Source organism: Papio anubis, chromosome 11 (genome assembly GCF_008728515.1).
Source record: "Papio anubis isolate 15944 chromosome 11, Panubis1.0, whole genome shotgun sequence".
NCBI classification, from domain to species: Eukaryota; Metazoa; Chordata; class Mammalia; order Primates; family Cercopithecidae; genus Papio; species Papio anubis.
This window is the reverse complement of record NC_044986.1, coordinates 48,402,736-48,417,727: the sequence shown is the minus strand read 5'-3', so window position 1 is coordinate 48,417,727 and position 14,992 is coordinate 48,402,736. Positions and strand designations below refer to the sequence as shown.

General features: G+C 37.3%; 1 protein-coding gene across 3 annotated transcripts in view; it reads right to left on the bottom strand.

Moving 5' to 3' along the window:
• The window catches only part of PRKG1 (protein kinase cGMP-dependent 1), a 1,324,128-nt gene that overhangs the window by 10,351 nt on the left and 1,298,785 nt on the right, over positions 1 to 14,992 (bottom strand). For all 3 annotated transcript variants that reach the window (XM_031652620.1, XM_031652619.1, XM_021944038.2), the window contains 2 exons: positions 4,855 to 4,996; positions 3,462 to 3,625 (listed from right to left, as the gene is read on the bottom strand). In XM_031652620.1, coding sequence (XP_031508480.1) covers positions 3,462 to 3,625; positions 4,855 to 4,996 — 306 coding nt within the window. The remainder of the gene's footprint in view (positions 1 to 3,461; positions 3,626 to 4,854; positions 4,997 to 14,992) is intronic.

The following is a 14,992-nucleotide window of genomic DNA, read 5'->3' as shown; positions in this document are numbered from 1 at the left end:
ATGAACACTGGCAAATATCTTAGAGGTTACTTTTTAGAGAGATCATACTTTTGATAGCCTCAAAGAAATTATAGATAAGAGTTTATCTGAACACTTCCTCCTATATTTCCTTGATTCATTTTTCTTGTGTGTTCTTTAGCTGTCTTTTACCTTTGCATCTTTCAGCTGACATAGATGGAAAACATCAGCTCAAACTGATTAAAATAAGAAAACATTGAACTTACAAAAGCACATTCCAGAGGTAGGGCAAATTCTAGACCTGGTAGGATCAGTGGTTTAAATACCTGGAGTTTTTCCAGCTTTTCATTCTGCCATACTCAGCATTAGTTTCATCATGGCCATTTCCCCTCATAGTTATAGGAAGTCTACCAGTGGAAATAGGGACTTATATTCATCAGAAATTATTTACTGAGTAGCTATTGTAGAAAAAAAGAATTCTCCTCCAATAATGTATTTTAAAATTTTTCCTCTAATTTACGTACCCAGTCCAATAAATGACGATCACTAGAGGAATGCCATGTGACTGGAATAGAGCTGAATCAAAATCTAAAACGGAGATAAATTCATCTTTTCCTAAGTTGGTGGGGGAGATGGATTCTTCAGCAAAATGAGTAAGAAAGGAGTTGGTGTGTATGCTTGGAAGGGGGCTGGGATTGTAAGAGGGGCAGGGACTGGCTTCCCTGGGACCCTTTCTGACTATTACTTATCCTTAGATTGGGCTGCCCACCATAAAGAATAGAACAGGGAAGATCGGAGGTTAGGAAGCAATGAGAAATTCACCAGCCTTCACTACAGTTTGTTGCCTTATAACCAGATCATGTATTTCCTTTGCCCTCAATTTAAGGCATTCAGGGAGGTCATGTGGCTCATACAGAAGCCCCACCACATTCTCCGAAATTATGTGATTACACTGCCTCTCTCCCCTTTTTCACTCCCTGTTGCTTCATTGACCAACATTATAAGCCTTAAAAGGCAGAATTGGTACATTTGTATGAGTTTTCCTTCACCTCAGTTCCTCTTTCATTCTGTAGTACTTAATTACGTCTCTACATGAACAGTGTTTGCTTTTTCAAGGTCCAGCCAATCCTTTAAATGTTATTATTACTATCGAAGATCATTAGATATGACATTCAGGACCAAAATACTTTGGAGTCATGCTTGTAGTCCAAGAATCATTCCTAGTCACATGCCGCACTTCACTGTGTTTGGCAGGTGTGTTTGTTGGAACTTTAATTGTAACTAAGGATCATCCTACTTGTTTTATTCTTGCCTTCTCCCACCCCAAATCTTGGCCAGACTAAAAATATTTTAGTCTTTCACCACCACCGTCATCTCTTTGGGTAGAAAAAGAAAAGTAAAGATTTTTTAATGCTATTGTCTTTGACCAAAATTCTTTCTGTCTTGTTATTTCTTGAAATGGATATTAAGTTTAGGTATTTTTAATCATAATGTTTCAATATATGTATTTATAGCAAAAAAAATTAAGTTTGGTTTTGACCATACAACACAAATTGTGACTTAGAGTGCTTTGTTTTTATTACTGCTCTGCTATTCCATAATTTCTATGTGCCTGAGGTTATTTAGAAAAATGCTTTTTAAATTTTCAAGTATTTAGACTTTTTATTTTAAATCTTTGTTATTAATTCCAAGTTTTATTATATTCCTGTCAGATATTGTAGCCTGTGAAATCTGTAAAGAATTAAGGGTTTTTCTGTTATTAATTATTTCTTACAGTTTAGTATATGCCAGTTTTTAAGATTAAGGTTTTAATCGTTTTTACCTTATTACTTAATGAATAAACAAATGATTGTAGAGAAATGTCTAAACACATAAGGTTTAGACATGTCATGGTTAATATTTTAGTCTAGTTATTATAAGTAAATATTTTACTTCCTCAAAAATAGTTAATATTTAGTTTTCTTCTATTTATTATATAATTGGTTCTTATAGCAATTCTAAGCACACAGAAAGATTACCTTTTAATCTATCCCTCTGCTTATTTACCTATCTATCCATCCACATACATATGTTAAATTTAACCTTCTACTTTGTCCAAATTTTTCATATCTTTACAGGTCTACTTAATTGGTCATACTTTTAAAATAATTTACCTACATCCACAAGAAGAAAATTGAACAATCCACATTGAACAAAATTGGATTAGGTCACACATAATTTATTTGAAGTCAACAGAGAAACTTTAAGAACAATAATGTAAAATGCCCATAAATAAAAATAAAATCAAAACACAACTATTTCTGGCAATGATTGTTGTCGTTGTAGCAGTAGCAGCTGCTAACATTCATGGAATGCTTACTATGTGCGAGACACTCTTCTACGTGTTTCCTGTATGCACTGAATCCTCACGGAGTACCGTGTGCTCAAAGTCCTCAGTCTTCCTCTCATGTTCACTGTAGTAACTAAGTCCTCTTAAGTAATTCTTCACATCCTGCCTCACACTTACTCTTTCTTTCCATTGCCCTTGCCCTACTCTAGGTTGTCAGTGTCCTAGAACTAAATTACTGCAACAGTCTACAAACTAGCTTCCTATTCCTCTTCCAATTAGCTCTATTACTGCCAACTTGGTTTTCCTTAAATACCATAATGCATATCACTCAACCTTTGTCAGAAAATCTCAATGATTCCCTCTGTAGATGGAGGCCAAACACTCAAATGCAGCAATCATGATCGTCAAAAGATAACTGTTCCTGTTTTCTTACATGGACCTTCTCCATATCTGTGACCATTATTGCCTTTCTGTTTAAGCCATGCCTGTTTGCCTAGAATACCCTTTTCCTGGTCTCTACATTTAAGTCCTATTCTTCCTTCAAGACACAGCTGCCTTATATTCATTCTTCAAAAGCCTCTTTAGGAACCCAGCCCTATTCTGAAATCTGTATAATGCCCCTGTCACTGACTGTTTTAGCACATGTCATGGTAGTGTATTTGTTGTTCTTTTAGTATGGGTCCTTGAGGATCTTAAAGTCTGCTTTATACCTTGCGGTGTCCCTAGTGCCTATTTGAGTTGATGATTATAACATTACAGGAAAGATCTACAAAGCAGTCACCTTTCATTTAGATATAACAGTTGCTAACAGGTCCTCTTACTTCTATAGAGAATTGACCCTAGATATTTTCATATGATTATCATCTCCCCTGTTTCATTGCTGGCTAAATGACTGGGCTAAAATATCTCACAGAAAGACATTATATCCTTCCACATTCATATATGTAAAAAAAAAAGGAGCAATAATGATACCAAAAGTTGGTGCTGAGGTGGTTGCCCTAGCTTGACCTATTTTATACCTTACTTTTCCCGGTCATTCGTATAACTAATTGAACTGTGGTACCAAGATATGGTGAAATGTACTTTAAGATGGTTTAATCAGAGTGACAAAAGCGGGAGTGTGTAGCTGTTTGCTGGTCTATTTTTATCAGCAGTTCCCTATCAATATCCATACCTGCCAGTCAGGAGTTCATACATTAGGATTCCTAGTGACCAGTAGTCGGCTGAAATGTCATGGCCTTTGTTCAGGATGATCTCTGGGGCTACGTACTCTGGAGTCCCACAAAAAGTCCATGTTTTCTTTCCAAATCCTATTTTCTTTGCAAAGCCAAAATCAACCTTTCAAAGAGAGAAAAGCAAGATACTTAAGCTTCTTATGATTACGTTTTAAAGTAATAAATTATTTTGTTGAAGTACACCGATGATCATAATAATTTAAAAACATGCACGTTTTTATAGTTCTATCTTCTCAAAGGAATAGTCTGTATTGTAAACAAAGTCTCCCTGATGAAACTCAGTTTTAATTGGAAAAGTTGACATGTGAGTATAGCATAAAATTCCCATCATTAAAAATAAAGGTAAATCTTTCTTTCTGAATATAGTTTTCATTTTTCCTTTGTTTATGCTAATGGAAGTTAGGGTATAAACACAGAATCTCTTCTGTACATAAAAATGTTTAAAGACAAGTTGGGCCTCCTTAACATCTTTTCCAGAATATAAATGATTTCTGCTGGATTTAATGAAGTCGACAATTCATTTACTATTAATTATTTGAAAAGTTATTTTATTGTTGCAGGAAGTAAATAACATAACAATAACAAGGTGACTCTGCCCTTGGTAAGCATAAACAGAAATAAAATTATAATGTATTCTTCATTTTTCTGGAACTCTTTTGAAGGAAGAGTCTTGACTGTAGAAAATCTATTCTTTTCTAAAAAGATTTGGTTGAAACTACAAATAAAAAAACTGCCACTGATTTGATTTCTTTAAAAACCACATGCTGAATAACAATTCTAAGAAGTTTAAAAATGGAATCAAGCCGTAACAGATCCAACGAAAGTTGTGCATTTGCAAATAAGAGAACTTCTCTTCTATGGTAAATCTTTACAAGTTTTGACTGTTATTATTATTATTACTATTACATAGCCTGGCTAGCATTGCTTGTAAAGCACATTTTTTTTTTCCGTGACTATTATTCTTAAATCTAAAACATTGAAATGATTTATAGTTTTCCATAATATAAAAACCCATTGCTCATGAATGGCAAAAAGCTGACTAGAGAAAAGGACTTCTAGGCCTGTACACGTGCCAGTAAGTATGTTTTCTCGTGCTTATAAAAGCGTATTTTGCCAGAGTATTGTTAATTCAAACTTAGCCAACTTAATTTTTCATAACTGATGCATCATTTGAAAGAACATTCAGTTGAAAATTGTAATGCTAAAACCTGCTTTTAAGAAAGTTACAACATGGGAAAGGAAAACTGAGATTTCATATTAGCAAATGAACACAGTTTTATAAACAAATATTTTAAATCTGCAGGGCAGAAAGCATGTGTGAAATGCACTGACCAGTTTGGCATAACCTCGGTGATCTAGGATGAGATTTTCTGGCTTGAGGTCCCTGTAAATGATTCCTTTGGAATGCAGATAGGCAAAAGCTTCTACCACACATGCTGTGTAAAATCTGGTTGTAGAATCTTCAAACGAACCTCTGAGATACAGAAAAGGAATGAAAATTGTATGAAAAATTAGTTTCTCTAATATGGCTTTATTTTTTTTTTCTCATTTCACTATATTCGTTTGCCAAAATTTAACCCAGAGACCACTGTCCTAATAGCTAAATGTTACATGATTGCCATTACATTGGATTTTTTGAAGCATTCAAGGATTAAGTTAAGGAATTCTCTGTCTTTATGAATGGAATAGTTAAATTTCACTTCCTGAAAGGGCTGAAAGGGCAGTTAAACACACAACACATTTCATGTACTTAGTGTTTTCTTCTCAACAGCCCACTACAATCTAAAAAGGCACAGACTTATAGCAGTAGGCAGGAGAAAAAAACAATCCTATTTTAGAACTTGCTTACCAAGCATTTGTTTTTTAAAGGAGAAGTTTATGGGTTATTCATATTTATTCTTAGAGGGCCTGTTTTTTAATCTTTCTAAACAATGCACATACTGTTCATGAAAATGTGAATAAAAGCTACTGTTTTCAAAGAACCACTCTGGAAATGAGTTGTAATGCTACTGATGCAATCATAATGCAAACTAAGTACTCTTCTGTTTTTGAAACTCCTGCAACCAAAACAAACAATATCTATCTCCTACATGACTGCATTCTTATTAAGAGGAAAAGATGGACTAAAAGACAATTAGAAAGAAAAAAGTAACTAGAAGGGAATGTTTATTAGTAATCTTGATTATGATGTTTAGCAAGAAGGCTCTCTCTTTCTGTCTCATATATATGTGATATATGGGCACATACATGTTGATTGATTGAATGAAATAATTTACAAAAAACCTTAGTATCTAAGGTTAAACCCTTCTTTCTAGGGCAGAAAGTTTAAATTTTAACTCTTCCCCCACCATGGTACTTTTTAAATAAACCATGTTCTTTTTTTCTTTCCTAAGTAGTAAGCACAATTTAATAATTTCATTTCATAATTTAAAAATATTAGTGTGAACATCAGCTCCTGAGGTGGTTGAGAAGTAACATGAGTGACAAGCACACAAATGATTTTATTAATAGTGTGCAACAAATGATAGTCTCAGAGCTTGCTTTCATGAGTCTCTGATGCCTATTTGCATTTTGGTGACACTTTTTTTTTTTTTCCCCCCAAAGTTGTACAGTAAAGTTTAACAAACTGGGCAATGAAATATGGTCACATTTTTACAAAATTTATAAGTGAATCAAGGCTAAAGCAACCACTTTTCAGGCTATCTTTCAGAAAAAGGTAGTATCTTCCAGAAAGAGAATGTCTTTGGTTCAGCTACTAATGTAACTTGAGTTTTTCACTGAAATAATCAGCTTTTCCTAAGAAAAATATCATTCTTCTGAAACATAATTAATTCTAGGCATAATGATATCCATTCCTCTAGATTCTAGAATCTTAACTATAATTACCATGATTCTTGAATCTTTCTTGAATAATATCTGAATGGCACAATTGCGAATTTATGAGCACAAGAGAAAGTTTGAGAATGGCATCCGTATGAGGAAATGAATGATATACTTCATGGTACAATTTTCCTCTGACTTGAAGATATCCTTGGCAGAGCTAAAATTCTATAATCGTATGTATTTGCAAAGGGATTAAAGTATTGCCTTGAAGGCCCTTTCTTCTTTGCCCTTAATTAAGTATGTTTACCTATCAATAGAAGCATGTTTCTTTCACTTGAAGAGATTATTTACCTTAAAGTGTAAGCATCTGTGTAGAGATAATTAAAATATAGCTTTAGATACACTGCTATGAATTCAATCCCTTCTCAATGGAGAACATTGCAAAGTAAAACAAAACAAAACAAAATGAAAGAGTAAAGGGAATGGTCTTATTTTATTTCACACTATAGGTCTTGTTCTTTTTTTTTCTTTTTTTTTTTTTTTTTTTGAGATGGAGTCTCGCTCTGTCACCCATGCTGGAGTGCAGAGGCGCAATCTCGGCTCACTGCAACCTCTGTCTCCCGGGTTCAAGTAATTCTGGTGCCTCAGCCTCCCGAGTAGCTGGGACTACAGGCATGCACCACCATGCCCAGGTAACGTATTATGTTTAGTAAAGATGGGGTTTCACCATGTTGGCCAGGATGGTCTCAACCTCCTGACCTCGTGATCCACCCGCCTCTGCCTCCCAAAGTGCTAGGATTACAGGCGTGAGCCACTGTGCCCAGCCGAACTCATTCTTTTTTATGGCTGCATAGTATTCCATGGTGTATATGTGCCACATTTTCTTTATCCAGTCTGCCATTGATGGACATTTGGGTTGGTTCCAAGTCTTTGCTATTGTGAATAGTGCTGCAATAAACATATGTGTGCATGTGTCTTTAAGTAGAATGATTTATAATCTTTTCAGTATATATCCAGTAATGGGATTGCTGAGTCAAATGATAATTCTGATTTTAGATCCTTGAGGAATTGTCACACTGTCTTCCACAATGGTTGAATTAATTTACACTCCCACCAACAGTGTAAAAGCATTCCTATTTCTCCACATCCTCTCCAGCATCTGTTGTTTCCTGACTTTCTAATGATTGTCATTCTAACTGGCATGAGATGGTATCTAATTATGTTTTGATTTGCATTTCTCTAATGACCAGTGATGATGAGCATTTTTTCATGTGTCTGTTGGCTGCATAAATGTCTTCTTTTGAGAAGTATCTGTTCATATCCTTTGCCCACTTTTTGATAGGGTTGTTTTTTTCTTGTAAATTTGCTTCAGTTCCTTAAATATTCTGGATATTAACCATTTGTCAGATGGATAGATTGCAAAAATTTTCTCCCATTGTGTAGGTTGCCTGTTTACTCTGTTTACATGAGGACTGTCTAACTGTGATTTGAGTGGGCCTTTTTGAAAGCTTACAAATTCCTGATTACTGTTAGTAGAAGAGGAGATTATTTCTACAGTTGTGACTCTGGGCAACATACCTCTGCTTCCTTAATAGTCAATTGGTAATGGAATCAAATGGACAAACGCATTGTTAAGGTTGTAATGAGAGTAAATGCTTAGGTGAGAGATCAATTTCTCATGAAATCTCTACAGAGTATTGTATTTGCATTCTTAATAAGCTAGTCATTAGCAGAAAGATGGAAAAATGCTAATACAAACGCAAATTCATGAGAGGAGGCTATATTTTAGAATATGGACCCCGAAGCAAGAAGCCTGGGCTCAACTCCAGACTCCATTTACTGTTTGTTCTTGAGCAATTAACTATATGTCTCTGGGTTTCTGTGTTCTTATGTGCAAAATGGGGCTAATAAAAGTAACTATCTCATTGGATTGTTGTGAAGATCCAAATAATAATGCATGTACTGAAAATAAGTGTCTGGTACACTACTTGGGCTCACTAAATGTAATAGTAGCCACTATGATTGAGCACCAGAAAACTCTTTTTTAGCTACTATGTCTTAATATAGGAAAATTAACTAACATAGCATAGAACATGGATGAAGCATTTTCAGAGTGGAGGTTGGGGGTTTGCAACACCAATCCTCTCTGTTATTGAAGTGCTTCTGACTGCCAAGGCTAACTGCCACAAATCAACTGTGAAGAATCCTCTGCTAATCTCTCTTCTTTTCACTTTCCCCATGCTTCTCACATGGGCCAAAGTTACCCTTTTATTGCCTGCCAATCAAAGCTCTCCCTTTTTCACCATGAAGCAACGGACCACAAATTGTACATCTTATGGTCTTCAGTTCTTGACAACTCTATTTGTTTCCAGTTTTCTCTGTCTTGAGTCATTTTGGAATGTGGAGGGTTTTAGAAATCTAGTTTCCATTCCTTCAACACATTTATAGTGAGTATCTTTCACATATAAATATATTTGTGATGGCTTTTGAAAGTTAAATGAAAACTTCGTCTCAAACTTTGATAAATCTGTACAATGCATGTACACAAAATGTTTACCAGCACCTCACTGTCCCATCACTGGATGTGTGATGTAGGTAAGTTGTGAATTTTAAAATAGACATCTTGAAAGCAGTCACAAAGCATAACACTGAGGTGACTTACAATGAAAAATTACTATTAGAATTGCAAATGACAATGTAAATTTGATTTAAAACAAACCCTGTTTCATCAACAGTTTCGAGAGTTGCTTAAAGAAACAAATCACTTGCCTTATATAACGGTTTGAAATAATGAATTATGCCTTGACAGCTGTGTCATTTCAATTAAAACAAGTAAGAGAGAAGGCCCTTATGCCCTCTTTGGGGATGGATGGTTGCTTTAAGCTAGATGGCAGTAGATAACAATTTGAGAGAAATAGAAGGTTATTTATGAATATTGATAGACTCAAATTAAAATTTAATCACAATGTTTAGTCAACTTGTCATAAACTGAGTTCTTGGAAATCAGAATGTAACAGGAGCAAAGCATCTTTCATCAGAATATTTCACCTTTTTCATTGACGAGTAACAACAATCACTGAGTGTATGAACCTGAAGTATGTTGCAATCTGTGCAGATTTATTGCCAATTTTAAACTTAGGGAGGCTAAATCATTACAAAGATAGACTTATTTTCTTTGAAATACCTTCAATCTGTGCCAACTATTAGGGCATCTAAGATAGAATTTAAATAATTGCCACCTTCCACAAAATAGCCAGAATCAATGAGAATGAATATAAAAAGTAATGCACCATTCATGGGTTTACAACATACATATGGTATGACATGACCAGAAAGTGAGATGTATGAGATTCGAAAATTATGGTTTCAGAAGTCGTTATTTAAGATATTCAGTAAGAAAAATAAACATACATATGTTAAAAATTCTAATTAAGTAAATAATTGAGATTTTAAATTTTATTCAGTTCAAATATACATTAAATACTGATATTAATATATAATACATGTGTTAATGTTTTACATTATATTCTATGTTAATATAAATACTAATATATATTTATTTACCATATTAACCATTTACACATTCTTACAAAAATTGCAGGATTTGCCAATTCTTTAAGTGTTAGGGAGGGAAGGTGAATAAAATATAATTTGTACCAACTTATTACAAATAATAGGACAGAACCAGTGGGACACAAAATGTCATAAATTAGAAAATAAAGCATAATAGCTAACAAAGAATAAACCAGGGAAATTTACAGGGGCAATTAACATTTCAATGCTGTAGTTCATGTCTCAAAGCTAGGAAATATGTATTAGTCCTCAAACCCTATTCCTATTTGTAAATAGATGGCATCATTTTAATTCTTATTTCTTGACAGCAAATACAACAAATAAAGAGCTGCCCTGTGCTTCTCTTCTCTTCTCTTCTTTCTCTCTCTTTTTTTTTTTTTTTTTTTTGATGGAGTTTCTCTCTTGTTGCCTAGACTGGAGTGCAGTGACTTAATCTCAGCTCACTGCAACTTCTGCTTCCCGGATTCAAGCCATTCTCCTGCCTCAGCCTCCTTAGTAGCTGGGATTCCAGGCACCCATCACCATGCCCAGCTAATTTTTTTTTTTTAATTTTTAGTAGAGATAGGGTTTCACCATATTGGCCAGGCTGCTGTCGAACTCCTGACCTCAGGTGATTCACCCGCCTCAGCCTCCCAAAGTGCTGGGATTCCAGGCTTGAGCCATGGCTCACAGCCTCTGTGCTTCTTTTCTACGTTGATGAGAAGACAGAAAATGAGAAGCAGGGAATGGTCATCTCAGCTATGAAGTGAGAGGAGGATGATGTCTGGGTTGTCATCAGAGTCTTCCTGTGCTAAATCTCTGAGGCTTGGAGTTATTTCCATGTCAGTAATAAAAAAGGTCAGGCCAGCCTTTCTTCAGATCAATCTATGTAAATTTCTTGTATACTTTCAGAATAGCTTTTCCATTATTGCTTCTGTCCTCTGACACAAGAGGAAAACTGAATACATTGACGGGGTGGATTTTTGACCCCAGATATTTTCATATACACTGTGACTAATAGCATAATGGTATAATCTTTCCCTTGGTGTTTTTTTATATATTTCTAACAATTAATCTTTAAGATTTTCAACCCCAATTTGAACAAATAGAAAGCTTGTCAATGGCAATATTAATTGGAACTTGAATGTCTAAAACTATGTTTCTTTCCCCTGGCAAGTTTTTTGAGAAGGAAAAGGAAAAATCACTTAGAATAAAAATCAGGCTAAATGCCTACATAGGAAAGAAAGTTGGCCAGGGACAATTATTCTGAGATGATTTTACCTATAATGGTTAATTCAGCACCTCTAAATCTTTAGGAATAAGCAGGTAGCCACTATTACTCTAGATCATGACTCTTCATGGAGTATTAATTATATTGGGGAGCTCAGCAATTGTGTACCTCAAGTCCAAGTGTGATAAAAGGGAGAAATAATGTAAGGACTATTTCTGTAGATCATGACTCTTCATGGAGTATTAAGTATACTTGGGGGGCTCAGCAACTGTGTACCTCAAATCAAAGTGTGATAAAAGGGAAGAACAATGTAAGGACCAAAAAGCAACCAAGTGGAAGTAAAGAAATCCATTGATATTTTCCTTCCCTTTACTCCTCCCCAAGTAAGCTGCTTCTTAATAGCAAACCTTTGCTACCAGAGGCATCAGGATACGTCTCACTCAGAAGCCTTGGCTGGCATTATGAACAAAATGTGAAATCGAGTTAAGTAAGGCAAATTATGAAATAATACTTTCAAAAATAAGTTGAAAACGAATGCCTGTGCATGTTTGATGCCTCAAGAGTGGACTTTAAATTGAGTTTTATTATTATTATTATTGTTTTTATTGTTCTGGTTAAGAACATCATTAAATGATTTAAAAAGCTATGAGAAGATGTTGGAGAGATCATGGCAGTTGGGAGGCAGGACTAGATTGCAGCTATGGACAGAGTAGTGGGTGGTGGCTCACATTGTGAATTTCAGCTCCAGATCGACTGCAAGGACAAACCAGCAATCCCAAGAGGACCCAAATACCCTCTGAAGGAAGTGGACTGCTGCAGGACCCAGGAGACACCCCAGAACTGTGAGTCCCTCAACTGTGGAAGTGAAAAAGGGAGACCCTCCTCCCCGGACACACCCCGCCACAGGAGAAGCTGAAGGTCTGTTTTTGGGAGAAGTTTCTGACTTTACTTGGAGCTGAGTCAATTTGGAGAGCTGAGTGAAATACAGGGGAAGAGGAAGTAGCAGAAAGGCCCTGGGAGCTCGCTGGGTCTCCTAGCAGGCCATTCCTGCCTGGCACCAAAGGGATCCAACAGAAAAGGAGCAGGGGGTAAAACTACACAGGCAGAAGCAAATCTGTAGCTGAACTTTGTAACAGTTTGAACTAGGTGAGAAGTTTCCTGTCCTGAACTCAGGGGAGGACGCAAATCTGGTGTGTAGGCTTCACAAGTGGAGGAAGAACCAAACCCTTTTCTTTCAAAGCTGGGAGGCAGATAGCCTGGGCCAGGTTTTCAAACCCCTATCACTCTCCACCTGGAAATGGTCTGGGGGCTGTTGGGGGTGGCACAGTGGAAGTGAGACTGGCCCTTCAGTTTGCATGGGAGCTGAGTGAGGCCTGTGACTGCCTGCTTTTCCCCACTTCTCTGACGACCTGCGTGACTCAGCAGAGGCAGCCATAATCCTTTTAGGTACACAACTCCAGTGACCTGGGAATCCCACCTCCATCCCCCACAGCAGCCATAGCAAGACCCACCCAAGGAGAGTCTGAGTTCAGACACACCTAGCCCCACCCCCCACCTGACAGTCCTTCCCTACCCACACTGGTAGTGGAAGACAAAGTGCATAAAAACTGGGAGTTCTAGGATCCCGCCCACCGCTGGTTCCTCCCCGTAATACCACAACTGATGCTTTCTGGAAAGTGCCACTTCCTGACAGGAGGCCAAACAGCACAAAAAAAGAACATTAAGCCACCAAAGCTAAGAACCTTCACGGAGTACATTGTACCCCCCCACCGCCTCCACCAGAACGAACATTGGTATACAAGGCTGAGAGAACCATAGATGGTTCACATCAGAAGACTCTGTGCAGACTACCCCAAGTACCAGCACGGAGCCAGGTAGACTCGCTGGGTGGCTAGACCCAGAAGAGAGATAATAATCGCTGCAGTTTGGCTCACAGGAGGCCACATCCATAGGAAAATGGACAGAGTATTACATCAAGGGAACACTCCATGGGACAAAATAATTTGAACAACAGCTTTCTTTTTTTTTTTTTTTTTTTTTTTGAGATGGAGTCTCGCTTTGTCGCCCAGGCTGGAGTGCAGTGGCCGGATCTCAGCTCACTGCAAGCTCTGCCTCCTGGGTTTACGCCATTCTCCTGCCTCAGCCTCCCGAGTAGCTGGGACTACAGGTGCCCGCCACCTCGCCCGGCTAGTTTTTTTTATTTTTTTTAGTAGAGACGGGGTTTCACCGTGTCAGCCAGGATGGTCTCGATCTCCTGACCCCGTGATCCGCCCGTCTCGGCCTCCCAAAGTGCTGGGATTACAGGCTTGAGCCACCGCGCCCGGCCCGAACAACAGCTTTCAACCCTAGACCTTCTCTCTGACAGAGACTATCCAAATGAGAAGGAACCAGAAAACAAACCCTGGTAATATGACAAAACAAGGCTCTTCAACACCCCCCAAAAATCACACTAGTTCACCAGTAATGGATCCTAACCAAGAATAAATCCCTGATTTACCTGAAAAATAATTCAGGAGGTTAGTTATTAAGCAATCAGGGAGGGACCAGAGAAGGGTGAAGCCCAATGCAAGGAAATCCAAAATATGATACAAGAAGTGAAGGGAGAAATATTCAAGGAAACAGATAGCTTAAATAAAACACAATAAAAAATTCAGGAAACTTTGGACACACTTTTAGAAATGCAAAATGCACTGGAAAGTCTCAGCAATAGAACTGAACAAGTAGAAGAAAGAAATTCAGAGCTCAGAGACAAGGTCTTTGAATTAGCCCAATCCAACAAAGGGAAAGAAAAAAGAATAAGAAATATGAACAGCTGGGCGCGGTGGCTCACACCTGTAATCCCAGCACTTCGGGAGGCCGAGGCGGGTGGATCACGAGGTCAGGAGATTGAGACCATCCTGGCTAACACGATGAAACCCCGTCTTTACTAAAAATGCAAAAAATTAGCCAGGCGTGGTGGTGGGCGCCTATAGTCCCAGCTACTTGGGAGGCTGAGGCAGGAGAATGGCATGAACTCAGGAGGTGGAGCTTGCAGTGAGCTGAGATTGCACCACTGCACTCCTGCCTGGGCGCACGAGGTAGACCTCCCTTCACAAAAAAAAAAAAAAAAAAAAAAGAACAAAGCCTCAAAGAAGTCTGGGATTATGTTAAATGACCCCAAACCTAAGAATAATTGGTTTTACTGAGGAAGAAGAGAATTCTAAGAGCTTGGAAAATGTATTTGGTGGAATAATCAAGGAAAACTTCCCCAGCCTTGCTACAGACCTAGACATCCAAATATAAGAAGTACAAAAAACACCTGGGAAATTCATCTCAAAAAGATCTTTGCCTAGGCACATTGTCATCAGGTTATCCAAAGTTAAGACAAAGTAAAGAATCTTAAGAGCTGTGAGGCAGACACACCAGGTAACCTATAAAGGAAAACCTATCAGATTAACAGCAGATTTCTCAGCAGAAACCCTACCAACTAGAAGGGATTGGCACCCTATCTTCAGTCTCCTCAAGCAAAACAATTATCAGCCAAGAATTCTGTATCCAGCAAAACTAAGCATCATATATATATGAAGGAAAGATACAGTCTTTTTCAGAAAAACAAATGCTGAGAGAATTCACCATTACCAAACCATCACTACAAGAACTGCTAAAAGGAGCTCTAAATCTTGAAAGAAATCCTGGAAACACATCAAAACAGAACCTCTTTAAAGCATAAATCACACAGGACCTATAAAACAAAAATACAAGTTAAAAAGCAAAAACAAAAAATAGAAGAAACAAAGTATACAGGCAACAAAGAGCACAATGAAGGCAATGGTACCTGACATTTCAATACTAGCATTGAATGTAAATGGCCTAAATTGGACACTT